Source organism: Hyla sarda, chromosome 2, assembly GCF_029499605.1.
Source record: "Hyla sarda isolate aHylSar1 chromosome 2, aHylSar1.hap1, whole genome shotgun sequence".
NCBI lineage: Eukaryota > Metazoa > Chordata > Amphibia > Anura > Hylidae > Hyla > Hyla sarda.
In genome coordinates this window covers 69,908,570-69,925,903 of record NC_079190.1, presented here as the reverse complement: position 1 = coordinate 69,925,903, position 17,334 = coordinate 69,908,570, and the positions used below count along the sequence as shown (strand labels likewise).

Below are 17,334 nucleotides of genomic sequence, written 5' to 3'. Positions count from 1 at the left end.
CTGCTTTTTTTCACTGCTTGTTCGCATCATGGGTCAGAGTCTGAACATTACACTCACACCCCCAACCAATAAGGAGGGTGGCTCCATCTATTGCAAAACTACAACTATCCGCATGCCCAGGCTGCCTAGTTATAAACATATACTGAAGAAAAACTGCTCTAATTGTTGATTCCACTTTGAGCAAAAAAAATAAAAAAAATACATTTTGTAACACTCTCGTTTCAGAATACAGGAACCCCGGTGGATGTGGATCCGCTGGACCTGTGTGGCAGATGACTCGGACCGTACCAGGGAGCAGAGTCTAAGGTGCCGCTGGTTTGCACCAGAGCCTGCCGCAAAGCGGGATGGACTTGCTGCGGCAGGCGGCACCCAGGTCGCTACCCCTGGCACGGCTCGACCACACATGCGGCTGAGGAGATGCGAGGCACAGGAGGGATAAGGCAGCTTGTAATCTGGATAGCAGAAGGTCAGGGCAGGCGGCACGGTTGCCTAGTCAGGACGTAGCAGGAGGCCAATAGGCAGGGGGCAGAGAAGCAAGGTCAGGTCACGAAGCGAAGGATCAGATACACGGCAAGGCAGGAACAGGAATGCTTTCTCTCAGGCTCAAGGCAACAAATATCCGGCAGGGGAGTTAGAAGGGTGGAGGAATATATAAATGAGCCACAGGTGAATCACACTAATGAGCGCACTGGCCCTTTAAATCTTAAAGCTCCGGCGCACGCGTGCCCTAGGGGACAGGGACACGCGCGCCAGAGCAGTGAGGCAGATTCTGGGGCAGGAGAAGCACCAGGTGAGTGACGGACTCGTGCTCTCATGCGGGTGCATCCCGCAATGAGAGTCCCAGCCCCGCCGGTAACGAGACCATGCACTCACGGCCAGCGTGTGCGGCCGGAGCGCATAACGTAACAACGTACTTAAACAATCTATACTGAGATGTGGTCTTCATGTATTGATCCCTATGTATGAATCACATCCCTACAGACTTACATATGTCAATACATAAACCCCTACCCTGCAGTCATACAGGTGTGTTTTAGGGCTGTTAACCCTGTGTGATTCAAGTGGAGTGCCTCATTATAGCTCTCCCTAGAAGAGTATAGAATTGTTAAGATATTATGTGAAATGTACCAACACTGGTCACTTACTGTAACTCCCAGGCTCCCCTAATCCAGTGCTATATCCAGGAAATGAGATGTTATTCTATAATCTACTAGGCATTACCTAACATGACATATGGGCAGATGATAACTTTAGCACATGTTGTCATCACTGTAATATATTCTGGGAAGAAAGGACATGCAAAGTCGTTTTCCCACCACCTTTTCAGGAGGCTTTCCCCTTCAAGTCAGTGTTTCACTGTAATTAGGAGTCTTGGAAACTGACTGGGAATGTATGCCAAGCCAGAGATCTCCCCAGAAAGAGAGAAGGGGAACTCCAGTACTTAACAACTTATAAATTCATGAGTGTCTGATCGCGAGATTCCATCCCCCGCCCCCCCCAATCTCCTGCCCAGCATCTGCTTTCCCCATACATGAAGCAGCCATCGCTCCATGCACGGAGCCGTGTCGACCACCACACGGAGAGATTTCCAGAACATGTATCTCCGTCTCTCCCATAGAGATGCATGGAGGAGGCATGTCGACCACCACTTCATGCCGTGGACAACCCCTTTAATGACCCAGCAGGGAAAAATATGGAAAGGGTGGGATTGGGGCCCATGTTTGCCTGGCCTGTGATAAATGTAGTCACAGAATCTCTGCAGATAAGGCATTAGTTATATTAGGTGCTAGAGACCATTATAGGCTTGTTTGACACTAAACAAGAATACAATGAAGCAAGAGAACCCTAAATATAAGGAAAAAGTCACAACCTGACAAAGATTACTATGTATAGGGAAAAAAAACAAATATAGGATTCAAATATAGGAACAGTGGTCTGCAAAGTGTTGGCCTCCAGATGCTGCAAAACTACAACTCCCAGCAGGCCCGGACAGCCTTTGGCTGTCCGGGCATGCTGGGAGTTGTAGTTTTGAAACATCTGGAGGGCCACAGTTTGAAGACACTGGGTTATACCGGGTAGTGGAAACAAGTGATCCTTACTTACCTGTTTCTCCTTGTGAATGTTCAGTGTTCTTGTTCTACTTTCAGTCTAAACACAACAGATGCCAAACAAGTCCAGACATAATAACGTCAGCCTCATAACCAACATAAGGGGCTACACCCAGGAAGTATTATTCTTCCCAATAATGGTTATATTATTATTATTATAGAGGAGCGTTGTGTCTCCTCCGAATGGGGTTTCCCACTATGTAAATAAAGCTTAATGTCTGTATAATGAACAGTTCTCAACCTTTCTGATACAGGGGTCATGTTTTCACCATTTTATACAGGGCCTGTGTGAGGATTTTCGTCTACACAGACGAAGCTGCATTTTGGTGACGCCTCCAGACCGCACTCTAAACACCATATAGTATACAGAAACATGGACTGTGTCGGCAGATAAGAACCAATTTGCCCAACGCTGTGTGCCTTTGGTGTTGGGGCCAAGTGTTAAGACTGAGACATTGAACCCCTGGTTCAAGGGTCAAAGTAGAGACTGAGTACCCTTGAATCAAGGGACAGAGACCAAGTGTAGAGACTTTGCCACTCAATACCACAAGCTGCCATCGTCATATTCACAACTAATATTAAAGGGGTTATCCAGGAAAAAACTTTTTTTTATATATCAACTGGCTCCAGAAAGTTAAACAGATTTGTAAATGACTTCTATTAAAAAATCTTAATCCTTTCAGTACTTATGAGCTTCTGAAGTTAAGGTTGTTCTTTTCTGGCTCTCTGATGACACGTGTCTCGGGAAACACCCAGTTTAGAAGAGGTTTGCTATAGGGATTTGCTTCTAAACTGGGCGGTTCCCGAGACAGGTGTCATCAGAGAGGACTTATACAGAAAAGAACAACCTTAACTTCAGAAGCTCATAAGTACTGAAAGGATTAAGATTTTTTAATAGAAGTAATTTACAAATCTGTTTAACTTTCTGGAGCCGGTTGATATAAAAAAAAAAGTTTTTTCCTGGATAACCCCTTTAATGTATTTTCCTCTGAGTGAGTTGGCACCGTGAACTTGTAAATATGTTTCCTGTAACCACCAAGCTTGAAGTGCCTCATCAAAGTAAAGCATTTCTGTGTCTTTCGAATTAACCACCATGCAACCACACACATTTGCCCCCTCTTTTATCATTTTTCACTATATGTACTGGGAGAACTCCAGTAATGAGAACTCCAGTAATCACAACACCAGACTTCCATGGTAAAAGCCCCCTAAATCTTTTGGAATTTCGTTATCTATGAGGGTAGGGTCACACGGAGCATATTTCATGCTGCAGATGCGCCTAAGGCAGTCACAAGGGCAAGCTCCCTGCTGCAGATGGGTAGCTATGTGTGTCCGCTCGTATCGGGGATTTCCCACTGCGCATCTGCTACACGCAGGCATTGTGTCTACAGCAGGAAATGCGCCTCTACGCCGCAGGGAGCTCGCTCTTGTGACTGCCGTTGGCGCATCTGCAGCATGAAATACGCTCCGTGTGACCCTGCCTTTAATCACAATAATCAAGAGGTTAAATGGCTGGTGTCTGAGGGGATTAGCCCCAATACTTTGCAGGATTTGGGTTGATAAAGGGGTACTCCGACGAAAAACATCTTATCCCCTATCTTAGGGATCTCCAGCGCAGCGCCATGGTCAGGCTGCATTCACACCACATTTTTGCAATACAGTTCCCGTATCAGGTTTTGATGAAAAACGGATTCCTCAAAACCGAACTAAACTGTATCAAAACGTGTGTACAAATTTTAACCAATGTACGGTTAAAAAACGTATACGGTTTGAAAAATGACGTCCGGTTGCATCAGTTTTTTAAGAAAAAACCATATATGTTTTTAACTTTTCACTCCATTATGAATAAAGTTTCACTTGTTTGATTGAAATTCCAAGAAAAAAACTCAAAGTCAAAAACCGTATGGTGCAAACTGGATGGGACCATACGCACATACGGTTCTGTACTGTTCCCATTAACTCACATGTTAAAAAATCGTTCACGGTTTAAATATGGTTATTCACCCGGACCAAAAACCGTGGTAGGCTACGGTTTTGGGTACGGGAAAAAAAACGGACAAAACCGTACAAGACGCAAAACTGATACAACCGGATGCATAGTTTGGCATAAGGTTTTCAATGGAGAGTCAATGCATACGGTTTTCAATATGGCTCCATATGGTTTTCAAATTGAAAACGCATACGGGAGATGTATTGCAAAAACGTGGTGTGAATGCAGCCTCATCCGTGCACGGAGCGAACTACGCTCTGTGCTGGATGACTGGTGACTACAGCAGATACGCCCCCTCCATTAATTTCTATGGGAGGAGGTGTGACGGCTACTACGTAGCCGTCACGCCTCCTCCCATAGAAATGAATGGAGGGGGCGTGGTGTGATGTCACGAACACAGAAGCTCATAGCTTCCGTGTTCTGGCCGCCGCCGCTGCCGGCCTGGAAATTGTGGGGGTCCACAGCGGCGGGACCCACACGATTAGACATCTTGTCCCCTATCCCTTTAAAAACAAATAGTTGCATATATTATTTCTGAGAACCAAGAATTCAGAACTCTTCCTGGGGAACAATGCACCAGAATTAAGACCAATAGGATGTACTAAATGTGGAAAACAACAAACATTTTAATAATAAAATAACTAATAAGGTCCATTTTAATGTAGTGCTACTTTTCTAATTTTGTCATAAATAATCCAAGTTAGGCTGGGTTCCCATTACGTTTTCCCCCATACGGGAGCACATACGGCAGGGGAGAGCTAAAACCTCACGCTCCCGTATGCCTTTCTATGTGCTCCTGTATGTAATTAATTTCAATGAGTCGACCGCAGTGAAACGTTCGGTCCGGTCGGCTCATTTTTGCCCCGTATGCGCTTTTTCCCTGCACCTAAAACCGTGGTCAACCACGGTTTTAGGTCCGGTTATAAAAGTGCATACTGTGCAAAAATGAGCCGACCAGACCGAACGTTTCACTGCGGTCGACTCATTGAAATTAATTACATACAGGAGCACATAGAAAGGCATACGGGAGCGTGAGGTTTTAGCTCTCCCCTGCCGTATGTGCTCCCGTATGGGGGAAAACATAATGGGAACCCAGCCTTAGTCTGGTGAGGTTCATGGAACAATTCTTCACGCTCATTCCATCATATGCAGCGCAAATCCTTCATGGTCTTCAGCTATCCTGAGAACCTGTCATCTTCTGAAGTTCTGAGATCCAGTCAGGATCCACCTCATCTTCCTCAAAGTCCCTGTAGATTGGAGAATAAAAGAGCAGAGAACAATTTACTTCCAATATTATTAATATTAATTCGTTACTTAACACTTCTATCTCCTTTAACACGGCATAGGGAAATAGAACACAATGTGGCCGCATTTATCAAACAAAAATGCACCAGAAATGTGGCATAATATTCATTACCACAATTGCACAGTGTGGTATATTTGTATATAACACATTTATTGACCATGGCAAAAAAAACTCACATGGTAGAGTGAATATTATTATGGACTAGTAAATTGTTGTGGTGCAAATTATTAGAGTACAAGCATGACCGATATAACATGGACACTTAGATCATTGCTAGACACTTAGATACTCCCCTGCTAGACATCTTATCCCCTATGCAAATGATACGGGATAAGATGTCTGATTGCGGGGGGTTCCTCCATGAATGGAGATGGCGTGAAGTGATGTCACAAGGGGGCGTGGTATGATGTCACGACCACTGCCGCAGAATCAGTTTAGAATGTTTAGAACGCCGGGCACTGCGTGGAGATCACGGGGGTCCCAGCGGAGGGCCCCTGATGTTGAGACATCTTATCCCCTATCCTTTGGATAGGGGATAAGATGTCTTGCAGTGGAGTACCCCTTTAAGGCTTCCTGTATATCCAGCCTTTAAATGGGCACTGTCAGATACAAAAACTTTTGATATGTTGTAAAGCATGTAAAACGAATAGGTTTTGTAATTGCTTTCATTAGAAAATTTTCAGTATTTCATACTGAAAAAGCCAGTCAAACAACTGCCCCTCCCTGCCTGCTTGGACACATACTTGTCCTGCTGTGTCCATGCATCATCACCTACGTCATGGACACACTTCCTTGATTGACAGCTGTGAGTGCAGGGCTCAGAGTTGGAGGAAAAATCTTCCCACTGTCAGCTTGTGTCCCGCTACTGTCAGTGAGGACATGCTGGGAGTTGTAGTTTTGCTAATGCTAGGGGAGATGTGAGCATACAGCATAGTGAGGGAGGGGGCGGAGACCTGCACAGTGAGGCCACGCCCCCTCCCTTTGAGAGGAATTCAGACTAGTGAGCAAAATTAAAAGTGTAATAAAAAAATAAATAAAGGTACTAGACACATAAAAATTAGATGTACATGGTCAGGATTAGGTACTAAGTGATATATTTAAAAAAATGTTTTTTGTTGGATCTGACGGGTACGCTTTAAACTGCACTGAGCAGTTCATCGGATGCTACTGGCAGAGGTGTCTTGTAAACACCAGCTGTTATGCGAATCTTACTAAAATGTGCCATTTGAATAACAATTTCAGTAATTGTAAATAAAAACATAACGTGACAGTATGGCTAATAAAACAGCACATGTTACACAGCCTCTGGTCTCTGAAGAATGCTATAACATCTCCCGCTACATATAACTTGTGTTTTCCTGGATGGATTTTTTTAGATTTTCAATTGGCAAAAAAAGGTAAACTTTTGGTAGCACACAAAAGAGTGACGTAAAAAACCCAACACACTGATTTTAATATTTTCATAAAAGACAAAGCAACCTTAGAATATATAACAACCTAAACATTCCTGGCTGAACTTTACTGGATTTTAAATTGGTGCAAAAAAATTGGTGTAAAACATTTTAAAAATAAAAATAATTAGCGCAAAAAAAAAGAAATAGCGCAAGAAACATCCCACACTTGCTCTAATATTTTCAAAAAGGCAGCAAATAAAAAAAAAAACGTCCATAACTATACTGAGCACACAGTGTAAGATGCGCCAGATTTAGCCATCTAAGGCTAAGTTACGTGAACTTCCTGGGTTTAATCGAACATATAGCATTTCTACCTGGTCTGAACATCCCTACCCATTTAAAAGTGTTGGAGGTGAAAGTGGCATAGCCAGCTAAGGCTCAATTATGGTTTTTTTCTGGGTTTAATCAAACCTATAATATTTCTACCTAGGTTTAGCATAACTACACATTTAATAGCGTTGATGGTGAATGCGGCATAGCCATCTAAGGACAAGTTACGTGTATTATCTAGGTTTAATTAAACATTTAAAAATCTGGCGCTATCGTAGACTGCCAAGTCTAAGTAAAACTTGTAAAAAGTGCACAATCACTTTAAGACTTGGTGGTCTGGGTGGTAGAAAAATAATTATGAATAAACAACTCACGTGTCTTCATCGTCAGATCGTGGCTCCAGTCTCTCAGGATCTACGTCAATTTCTTCTTCTCTGCTGTCTGTGGCATCTGCAGCTTGCACGTTATTAAATAGCGGACCCTTCAGACATTCTTCAGGGGCTTCTGTTGTGCAAACAAATCAGAAAGTCCAGCTATACCTGTGATCTTCATCCTGTGGCTCTTCAGCTGTTGCAAAACTACAACTCCCAGCATGCCTGGACAGCCACCGGCTGTCCAGGCATGCTGGGAATTGTAGTCTTGCAACAGCTGGAGAGCCACAGGTCACGAAACACAGCCCTATACAATCCATTACTACACAAGATACATTGTGTATTCTGCTTGCAGACATAATATTAACAATCCTATTAGAAAAACCACTGATCACTGTTGATATTATATGTAGGCAGCTTGTATGATTTAGATGATAATAATAATTATATTTGTTTGTATATCACCAACATATTCTGCAGGGCCTTATTAACAGGGGAGGTTAATAAGAAAAGTGGACTCTGCTTAAAGAACCTAAAGGCATAGGACTGGTTCACATCCTGATTCGTGCCTCCAAGGCATGGAGTCGTCGGCAAAGTCTCTAAATAGGCTACCGTCATATCCCATTTACTTTAATAACCAGAACTTAGTCAGCTAGTGACTACAAGTCAGGTCAGATCTGGCTTGGACAGAGAAGCAAAGTTAGCTGCACTTATCAGTCCAAGCCGAGATTCATATAGGCTTGGAAAATGACCTGAATGTAGTCACTAGTTCCACATACGGGTCATTGAGATGAATGAAGCCCCAGCCGATCCAGGCATATGTCTCAGCAGTCGAGCCTCGGAGGCATGATTCGGGATTGAACCCGGCCTTAGACTATTTTCTAATGCTGGGGATTTTCCGTCCATATTTTTAAACAGAAAATCCACATATTGTGATCATTTTCCAGGCAGAAACTGACCTACAGAGCAGATTTGTAAAACCGTAGCAAAGTCAATTTCTAAAGCGGAAAAAAATCCAGAAAATAAAATGAAAATAAAATGAACGTTCCCTTCCCCCAGGCACTCCACGACAATTTCTCTACTGCAGGAATCTGATATACCAAAGGTTGGGTGTAGAGCGACCGGTGAGGGATCAGAGAAGCATTGGCAGGGTGCGAGTATAAGATTTTTCCCTACAATCAGTTGTTTTCTGCAGGAAATGCTGCAAAAAAATCAGAACTACATAGACATGAATGGAGGGGGCATGGCGTGATGTCACGAGGGGGGCATGCCATGACGTCACGTCTCTGTCTGGGAAATTCAGTGTTTCTGAGACTTGAGCAGCACCCTGCCCTTTCCTTTGGATAAGATGTCCAAGGGCCCAATACCCCTTTAATCATATTTTTAACATGTAAGGATGAAATGTTGGAGTTGTCCTTTATTAAGAAACATTGTAAGTTCCATAAGTTCACAGTTCTCATGGTAAAGAAGGCGTGTCGCCCCTTGAGACTAAACCTTTTCTTCTCCAGACGGAGGGAGTGCCCCCTCGTCCTATGGGGGGGTTTAACCTGGAACAGTTTTTCTCCAAAAAATATGGAGAAAAACTGTTCCAGGTTAAACCCCCCCAAAGGACGAGGGGGCACTCCCTCCATCTGGAGAAGAAAAGGTTTAGTCTCAAGGGGCGACACGCCTTCTTTACCGTGAGGACTGTGAATTTATGGAACGGTCTACCTCAGGAACTGGTCACAGCAGAAAAAATGAACAGCTTTAAAACAGGATTAGATACATCCCTGGAACAAAATAACATTAATGCTTATGAAGAAATATAAAATCCCATCCCTTCCCCAATATCGCGCCACACCCCTACCCTTCAATTCCCTGGTTGAACTTGATGGACATGTCTTTTTTCGACCATACTAACTATGTAACTATGTAAGGGTGGGTTCACATCACGATTTTACCATCCTACTTTTTCTCACAATTTTTTACCTTCAAATTGTACAAAACTGTATGCCAAGTCGTATCCATTGACTTCCACTGAGTAATCCTATTCAACACATGCATCAGTTTTGATCTGCATCCGATTTTAAACAATTTTATGTCGGGAGTAAAATCGTAGTTGACCATGATTTTTGCCCAGATTCAAAATCGGATTGAAATCGTGTAAGTTTTTTTTTAGATTATTACGGTGTATGTAAATCGTATTGAATCAGATTTATTCCACACCAAATTTTTTTTTCTTTACACATGTGCAGTAGCCTCGGAATACTCTGGAAAGTGCTAGAATGTAAAGATAGGATGAAAAAGCTTTAACATTTCTACCATACGATTTTTGGATACAATTTTAAATTGGATGCCATATATACCGTAATGATATATAATATATAATAATTATATATAATACGATTGTATAGGATTTCAGGGAATCCGTTTTTTGTCTGATTTTCTGTCTGTTAATCGGACGATAAAATCGTTATGTGGACCAAGCCTACCTGTTTTTTATCCCAACATATGGTTCATAGGAATAAAATAGTGATATTTTGGTTTTTATGATGCCCTATCATTCTATTCCATAAGGGTATGTGCACAACGGCAAAAATCTTATCTGTCTGCTGCGTTGTGGTTCATTCCAAGTCATGGGGTCCTGTCACAAATCTTGCACTGATTTTATTGTAATAGTCAAAGCAACCAGGTATAATGTCTCCCATTAAAAAGGTTATCTTTTAATTTTTTAAATTTTTTTTTTTAAAGGTGAAACCACACAGTTGCGATGGGGAAAATCCTGCACCATAAGCCATGCGTTTTTTGCCTATGTACAACTGCCTTACTGTTTTCTCCAATGTAACATAACTATTATTATTGTCTCTTTAATCCAGAATTATTCTTTTGCATTTGAAGTGTGTATATGTGGTATTTCCAGCATGATGCGCTGATAAATTATCTTTGATAACACTCAGATTTAATTTTCTTGCATTAGATATACGTCTACATTGCAATACAATTTTAAACCCAAGGAAGTAAACCAAAAATGTAATATAGAAAGAAATGTGTTAAAGGGGTATTCCAGGAATTTTTTTTTATTTGACGATGCTACAGGGGCTGTAAAGTTAGTGTAGTTCATAATATAGTGTCTGTACCTGTGTTTGACGGTTTTCTCACAATTCTTATGTGATTTTCACCCCAATATTTATTTTTTAACCGCATACAAAATTACTGTTGTCTCAGATTTTTCCCAGGTTGCAATGCGGCCGAGACCTGACTCACTAGTCAGCTGATGACAGGGAGCCTGTCTGCTTCAATGGGTGGAGGGATTGCTTGGGGGGAGAGAGATCAATCTGCAACTAATGCAACAGCTGTAGGTACCCTGATTGAAAACCACAGGTCTTTTGAATGGATGCAGCTCATTTATGTTTCAATTGATGGGGTGGCTAACCCCTTTAAGGCTGCCAAACAAGCAGGCAGAGATAATGTTATTCAGTGGCTTAGCTTCAACTCTACTGTATTCATGAATTATGAATATAAATTGCTTTGTATGATGGCTGCACATTACAATACTTTTCCCTTGGAATACACATGCCTTTCTATTCTGGACCACCCGTCGGGTTGTCTGATCTGTGTGGTTACACAAGGTTCCCCACCTGCCCTTTCTGAGTTTATGTGCCATGGATGCTCTCACTACAACCACTACAAACCTTAATGTTAATTTAGAGAATTATTACTTAGTTTTATATTGTTTTCAGATAACTGTACATATGGAGCTGTAATTTAGTCACCGTATGACAGTATTTACAATATGCACTCTATTGCAGTGATTTCTATACATGTTGTCTTGGCAAATGAAAGTGACATGAACGTATCCCTGCCAGCAGTTATCAATCCTAATCCCCTCACCAGATCCTTGTAATGGAGAAGTCATGGGAATAAGGATTCAGTGCTGCTTAGTAGTTTGTATCATGTGGTGTACTTTTAATCTTTATAAGCGAAACATTTATTGTTGGAGACTACTTGCACTCCCAATATGCTTACTTGATCTATAGATGGTGTAAGTCTTAAATGCCGAACAGAGATCTTGGTTATTCAGGATATTAAGTACAGTTTCCGATGCCTCCTTATTCCATTCCTTCCTCTTCTTCAGATTGTACTGTACAACATGGCCTCCTGTGGGCAGAAAGAGACACACTGAGGGTGCATATCTCCCTAACAGACAAATGCAAACTTAGACTAGACAGTCTTCAAATTCACCACATTTAGTACAGTGTATCAGGCTGTTTCATAAAGCTGGTGCATCTTTAGACTGTCTAGTGTGAGTTAAGACCAACTATTAGTTGGTTTACTGTAGTCCAAATTGTTATACCACAATAGTGTTTGAGACCCACACAAACCACACCCACTTACCGCTAAGCAACACCTCCTTAACATTGTCCAAAGATATCTAATGCTTATCACTAATGGAGAAAATCTGCCCCATAGGGTTTGTACGGTCTTTGGTAAGCAGGCTCATGTATGAGTATTACATTGTAGTTATACATTACACTATAATTAAAGGGGTATTCCAGGCCAAAACTTTTTTATATATATCAACTGGCTCCTGAAAGTTAAACAGATTTGTAAATTACTTCGATTAAAAAATCTTAATCCTTCCAATAGTTATTGTTACGCCGAGCGCTCCTGGTCCCCGCTCCTCCCCGGAGCGCTCGCAGCGTTCTCTCATTCGCAGCGCCCCGGTCAGACCTGCTGACCGGGTGCACTGCGATATTGCTCCCAGCCGGGATGCGATTCGCGATGCGGAATGCGCCCGCTAGCGATGCGCATCTCGGCTCCCGTACCTGACCCGTTCCCCGTCTGTGTTGTCCCGGCGCGCGCGGCCCCGCTCCTTAGGGCGCGCGCGCGCCGGGTCTGTGTGATTTAAAGGGCCACTGCGCCACTGATTGGCGCAGCAGGCCTAATCAGTATCCTCACCTGTGCACTCCCTACTTATACCTCACTTCCCCTGCACTCCCTCGCCGGATCTTGTTGCTATTGTGCCAGTGAAAGCGTTACCTTGTGTGTTCCTAGCCTGTGTTCCAGACCTCCTGCCGTTGCCCCTGACTACGATCCTTGCTGCCTGCCCTGACCTTCTGCTACGTCCGACCTTGCTTTTGTCTACTCCCTTGTACCGTGCTTATCTCAGCAGTCAGAGAAGCTCTGGTGAATACCAGTAGCAACTTAGAATCGGTCCACCAACACGGTCCACGCCAATCCCTCTCTGGCACAGAGGATCCACCTCCAGCCAGCCGAATCGTGACAGTTATTAGCTTCTGAAGTTGAGTTGTTGTTTTCTGTCTAACTGCTCTCTGATGACTCACGTCCCGGGAGCTGTGCAGTTCCTATGGGGATATTTTCCCATCATGCACAGCTCCCGGGACGTGACATCATCAATGAGCAGTTAGACAGAAAACTTCAGAAGCTAATAACTATTGGAAGGATTAAGATTTTTTAATAGAAGTAATTTACAAATCTGTTAAACTTTCCGGAGCCAGTTGATATATAAAAAAAAAGTTTTTGACTGGAATACCCCTTTAACTTTCAGCTGCCCTATTGAATAATATTTTATCCAACGCTTTCTAAGTAGACATCGTAAATATGTTAAGATTCTTGCCTTGTAACATAGAATGCATGAAGAATATGACATCATATCTCCTACTTCTTGTGGAGGTCTGGCATAACTCTTATTGAGAAAAATGATAATTTTTCTCAATAAGTCATAGAAAAATCAAAAGTTATGATAGGTCAGTGTCTCAGTGTTCAGACCACAACCGATTATTAAAATGAGCCAGGAGAAGTGCACGCTTAGCACGTTTTTTCCCAGTTCTGTGTCACATGACTGTCTCATAATGTAAGTCTATGGGACCATCTTGCTCACATAGACACAGATATATCCACAAAGAAAGTACACCAATTAGGTAAATGTATAAAACATAACTTTTACTTATAGATCAAAAACATAAAATAAGTCAAATATAGGGTAACCGCAATAACACCATCAGTGTGGGGGAATGGGGGAAAAGGGTACAGGTGAATACCTAATCTTGACTACCTACGATGGGCCCTTCCTAATATAGTGTGGATAGGGTAAGGGAATTAAATGCAGATAATGGCAGAACTCCAACGCGTTTCATCCTGTAATGTGCAGGACTCATCAGGGAGTAGACATAAATTGGTAATGCTATCAATATTCAAGATCTAATACCAATAGACAGTAACACATGTAAAACAGAAAGTAAGTTAGGTCAGTCAGACACTGTCATATGCAGTCAGTAATATGGTCGGGTCGTAAGGAGTAGTGACAGTAAAGATGTAACATATAACTTTACACATTAGGCACTGTTATATCAATACAAAATCAAAATATAAGATAATATAGAATAAATTCCCAGGGGATCCAAAATCGATCCAAGATGTACAATATCCCTGAAAAATGATACAAATATTCAGTATATGATCCATCACATAGACACAGAGCTCGTTCTACTGATCAGTCAGGGTATAAACATTCAGACTCTGAACAATAAAAAACATTTAACATGCAATACTCCAACTCCCAGCTGTTGGCTGTCCAGCCATGCTGGGAGTTGTAGTCAACATCTGAAGGTCCACAGTTTGAAGACCTATATTTGAGACAAATAAAAGTTAGTATCCATCAATACATTTCATCCACTCACCTACACTTTTGTTGGCTTGGATGCTTGAAGTGAGGATGGAGGCATTTTCTAGAACATTTAACACTGTGTCTGTGGCTCTTTTCTCCCATTGTCTCCTACTCGATACTGGTGAACTGGAATGTTGGGCTACAAAAAGAGGAGAAAGTCTGAGCTCCATTTGCTGTGATCTCTTTGCTCTTGTAGCCTCTACTAATTGTTTGTCTTATAGACTTATTGACTCACTATCACTTGTGATGTTATTATTTTGTTATTCTAAAACTTATCAATAATAATACAGTTTTAGGGCAGGGTCAGACGTAACGGATTCGCAGCGTATTTTACGCTGCGGGTCTGCCAGTGACCCGATTCTTATTGTGCCTTCTGCTGTTACCGAAGCCACGTGCCCCCCTCGTCCCGCCCACTGGCCTGGTTTGCCCTGCCCCCCTGGACTGCTTGCAGCAACAATCTGCCGCTCCGAGCAGCCATACTGGGGCCCTGCGAGTCGCCGAGTGCACTCAGACATCCCGATTTAGCCGCGATGTACGAGTACACTGCACATGTGCATCCACAGTGTACACAGGCATCGTGGCTACTCCGGGTGCACTCGGCGACTCGCAGGGCCCCAGTGTGGCTGCTCGGAGCAGCAGATTGTCGCTGTGAGCAGTCCAGGGGGCAGGGCAAGCAGGCCAGTGGGCGGGGCGAGGGGGGGGGGGGACACGTGGCTCCGGTAACAGCAATTGTTATGGAGGTTACATATATACGTTATTGACAGTTATATTGTGTATATAGCAAAGTGTCATATGAAATAGAAATGATAAAATTATAACCTTTATTTTATGGTATAAAGGCAGACTGATCCTGAATTATTATGAAGGATTACTGGTAACTTACACGATCATTCTGACCATATATTCTTGATAGATGAGGAGAATGAATCATGTTGGATTTTATAAATATCTCTTAATTGAAGATTCCAGACAGCCTTTTGGCATTTTCATTTGTTAAGAAATAATGTGCACTTTTGGTCATTAGGTATGTAATGTCTGGGGTATCTGTAAAGCAAGGTTCACACTAAGGAATTTCTGGGCAGAATAATTCCGTCTGGAGATCCTGTGTGCGCCCAGCGCAGACCGAATGTCCGTGATCGTTCTTTTGGTAGCAAAATTCGTAGTATGGACTGTGCAGCAGAATCCCATTGACAGCAATGGGATTCTGCTGCACGGGAATTTTCAATGTGTGAACCTAGCCTAAGGGGTTATCCAGGATGTAGTGAGATAAAGGTAATCCCTTGTATACCTTCTACAGTAGAAGACATTACATATAGTGTAAAATGTAAATATCCCAAGAACTGAAGATCATTATCCAGTGCTTGACTCTCATGTTTATGTCCAAGCTCTACATAAGAAGAAAATGTCTTCACTTATTGTGAGATATCAGCTACTAAAACCTCTACAAGTTCACATGTTACTTTTATCTACATTCATACAGTCTTCAGAAGTCGAAAGGTGCCCATGCACCTGCAATAGCTATCGGCCAACAGCTCTATGGTTCTGCCCATACAAATAACCAATTGGCTCGGCCAAGTGCTCATGTGTTCAAAATCAAAAGAGGGGAGCTAAGCTGCTGCACGAAAGCCCTGGCAAAATCTTATCTTCCCAAAAACAAGAAGGTCCAGCATTTGAAATCCAACATGTCCATTCCATTTCTCTGTCAGGAGGCCTCCATACACACTAGACAGTCGGTCAGTCCTGCTAAAATTGGCGGGTTCAGCCAACTTTTCACTAATGTGTACGGTGGAATTAAAGACATGCATACCTATAGATCACCAAAGTGATCCACAAAAACCCTTATTTCCCATATATAAAATATAATTAACTTTATTATTGATTATTCCTCACACTAAAGACAAACAGATTATAATTGCAGTGTCTTTCTCTCCATACAGTGTTCTTTGTCTGTAGCTGATGCCAGGCTGGCTGTCTAAGGCTGGGTTCACACTACGTTTTCCCCCATACGGGAGCGCATACGGCAGGGGGGAGCTAAAAGCTTGCGCTCCCGTATGTCACCGTATGCGCTCCCGTATGTCATTCATTTCAATGAGCCGACCGGAGTGAAACGTTCGGTCCGGTCGGCTCATTTTTGCGCCGTATGCGCTTTTACAACCGGACCTAAAACTGTGGTCAACCACGGTTTTAGGTCCGGTTGTAAAAGCGCATACGGCGCAAAAATGAGCCGACCGGACCGAACGTTTCACTCCGGTCGGCTCATTGAAATGAATGACATACGGGAGCGCATACGGTCACATACGGGAGCGCGAGGTTTTAGCTCCCCCCTGCCGTATGCGCTCCCGTATGGGACAAAACGTAGTGTGGACCCAGCCTAATACTGACTAAATGATTACTGCGTGCATCTGCAGTATGCTATGCGGCATGGAGAAGGCACTGTATTTAAAATCAACACTCAGCCCCCCTCGACATGTTTCGCTGCAACGCAGCTTTGTCAAGCTGTGCCCGTTGTCCTCTTGACAAAGCTGCGTTGCAGCGAAACATGTCAAGGGGGGATGAGTGTTGATTTTAAAGGGGTACTCTGGTGAAAACCTTTTTTCTTTTAAATCAACTGGCGGCAGAAAGTTAAACATATTTGTAAATTACTTCTATTAAAAAATCTTAATCCTTCCAGTACTTATTAGCTGCTGAAGGCTACAGAGGAAATTCCTTTCTTTTTGGAACACTGATGACATCACGAGCACAGTGCTCTCTGCTGACATCTCTGTCCATTTTAGCAACCATGCATAGCAGATGTATGCTAAGGGCAGCATGGTGGCTTAGTGGTTAGCACTGCTGCCTGGCAGTGCTGGGGACTTGGGTTCAAATCCCACTAAGGACAACAATAAACAAAGCATTGTTATTATTATTATAATAATGTCAGCAGAGAGAACTGTGGTCGTGATGTCATCAGAGAGCATTCCAAAAAGAAAAGAATTTCCTCTGTAGTATTCAGCAGCTAATAAGTACAGGAAGGATTAAGATTTTTTTAATAGAAGTAATTAACAAATATGTTTAACTTTCTGCCACCAGTTGATTTAAAAGAAAAAAGGTTTTCAGCGGAGTACCCCTTTAAATACAGTGTCTTCTCCATGCCGCATAGCATACTGCAGATGCATGCGGTGATCATTT

General features: G+C 42.7%; 1 protein-coding gene across 2 annotated transcripts in view; it reads right to left on the bottom strand.

The window, feature by feature from the left end:
- Nucleotides 1-5,145: 5,145 nt before the first annotated feature.
- The window catches only part of LOC130357628 (serine/threonine-protein kinase Nek3-like), a 34,108-nt gene continuing 21,919 nt past the window's right edge, over nucleotides 5,146-17,334 (bottom strand). For both annotated transcript variants that reach the window (XM_056560356.1, XM_056560357.1), the window contains 4 exons: nucleotides 14,180-14,305; nucleotides 11,505-11,636; nucleotides 7,503-7,632; nucleotides 5,146-5,345 (listed from right to left, as the gene is read on the bottom strand). In XM_056560356.1, the coding sequence (XP_056416331.1) occupies nucleotides 5,270-5,345; nucleotides 7,503-7,632; nucleotides 11,505-11,636; nucleotides 14,180-14,305 (464 nt within the window). In that variant the 3' untranslated portion in view covers nucleotides 5,146-5,269. The remainder of the gene's footprint in view (nucleotides 5,346-7,502; nucleotides 7,633-11,504; nucleotides 11,637-14,179; nucleotides 14,306-17,334) is intronic.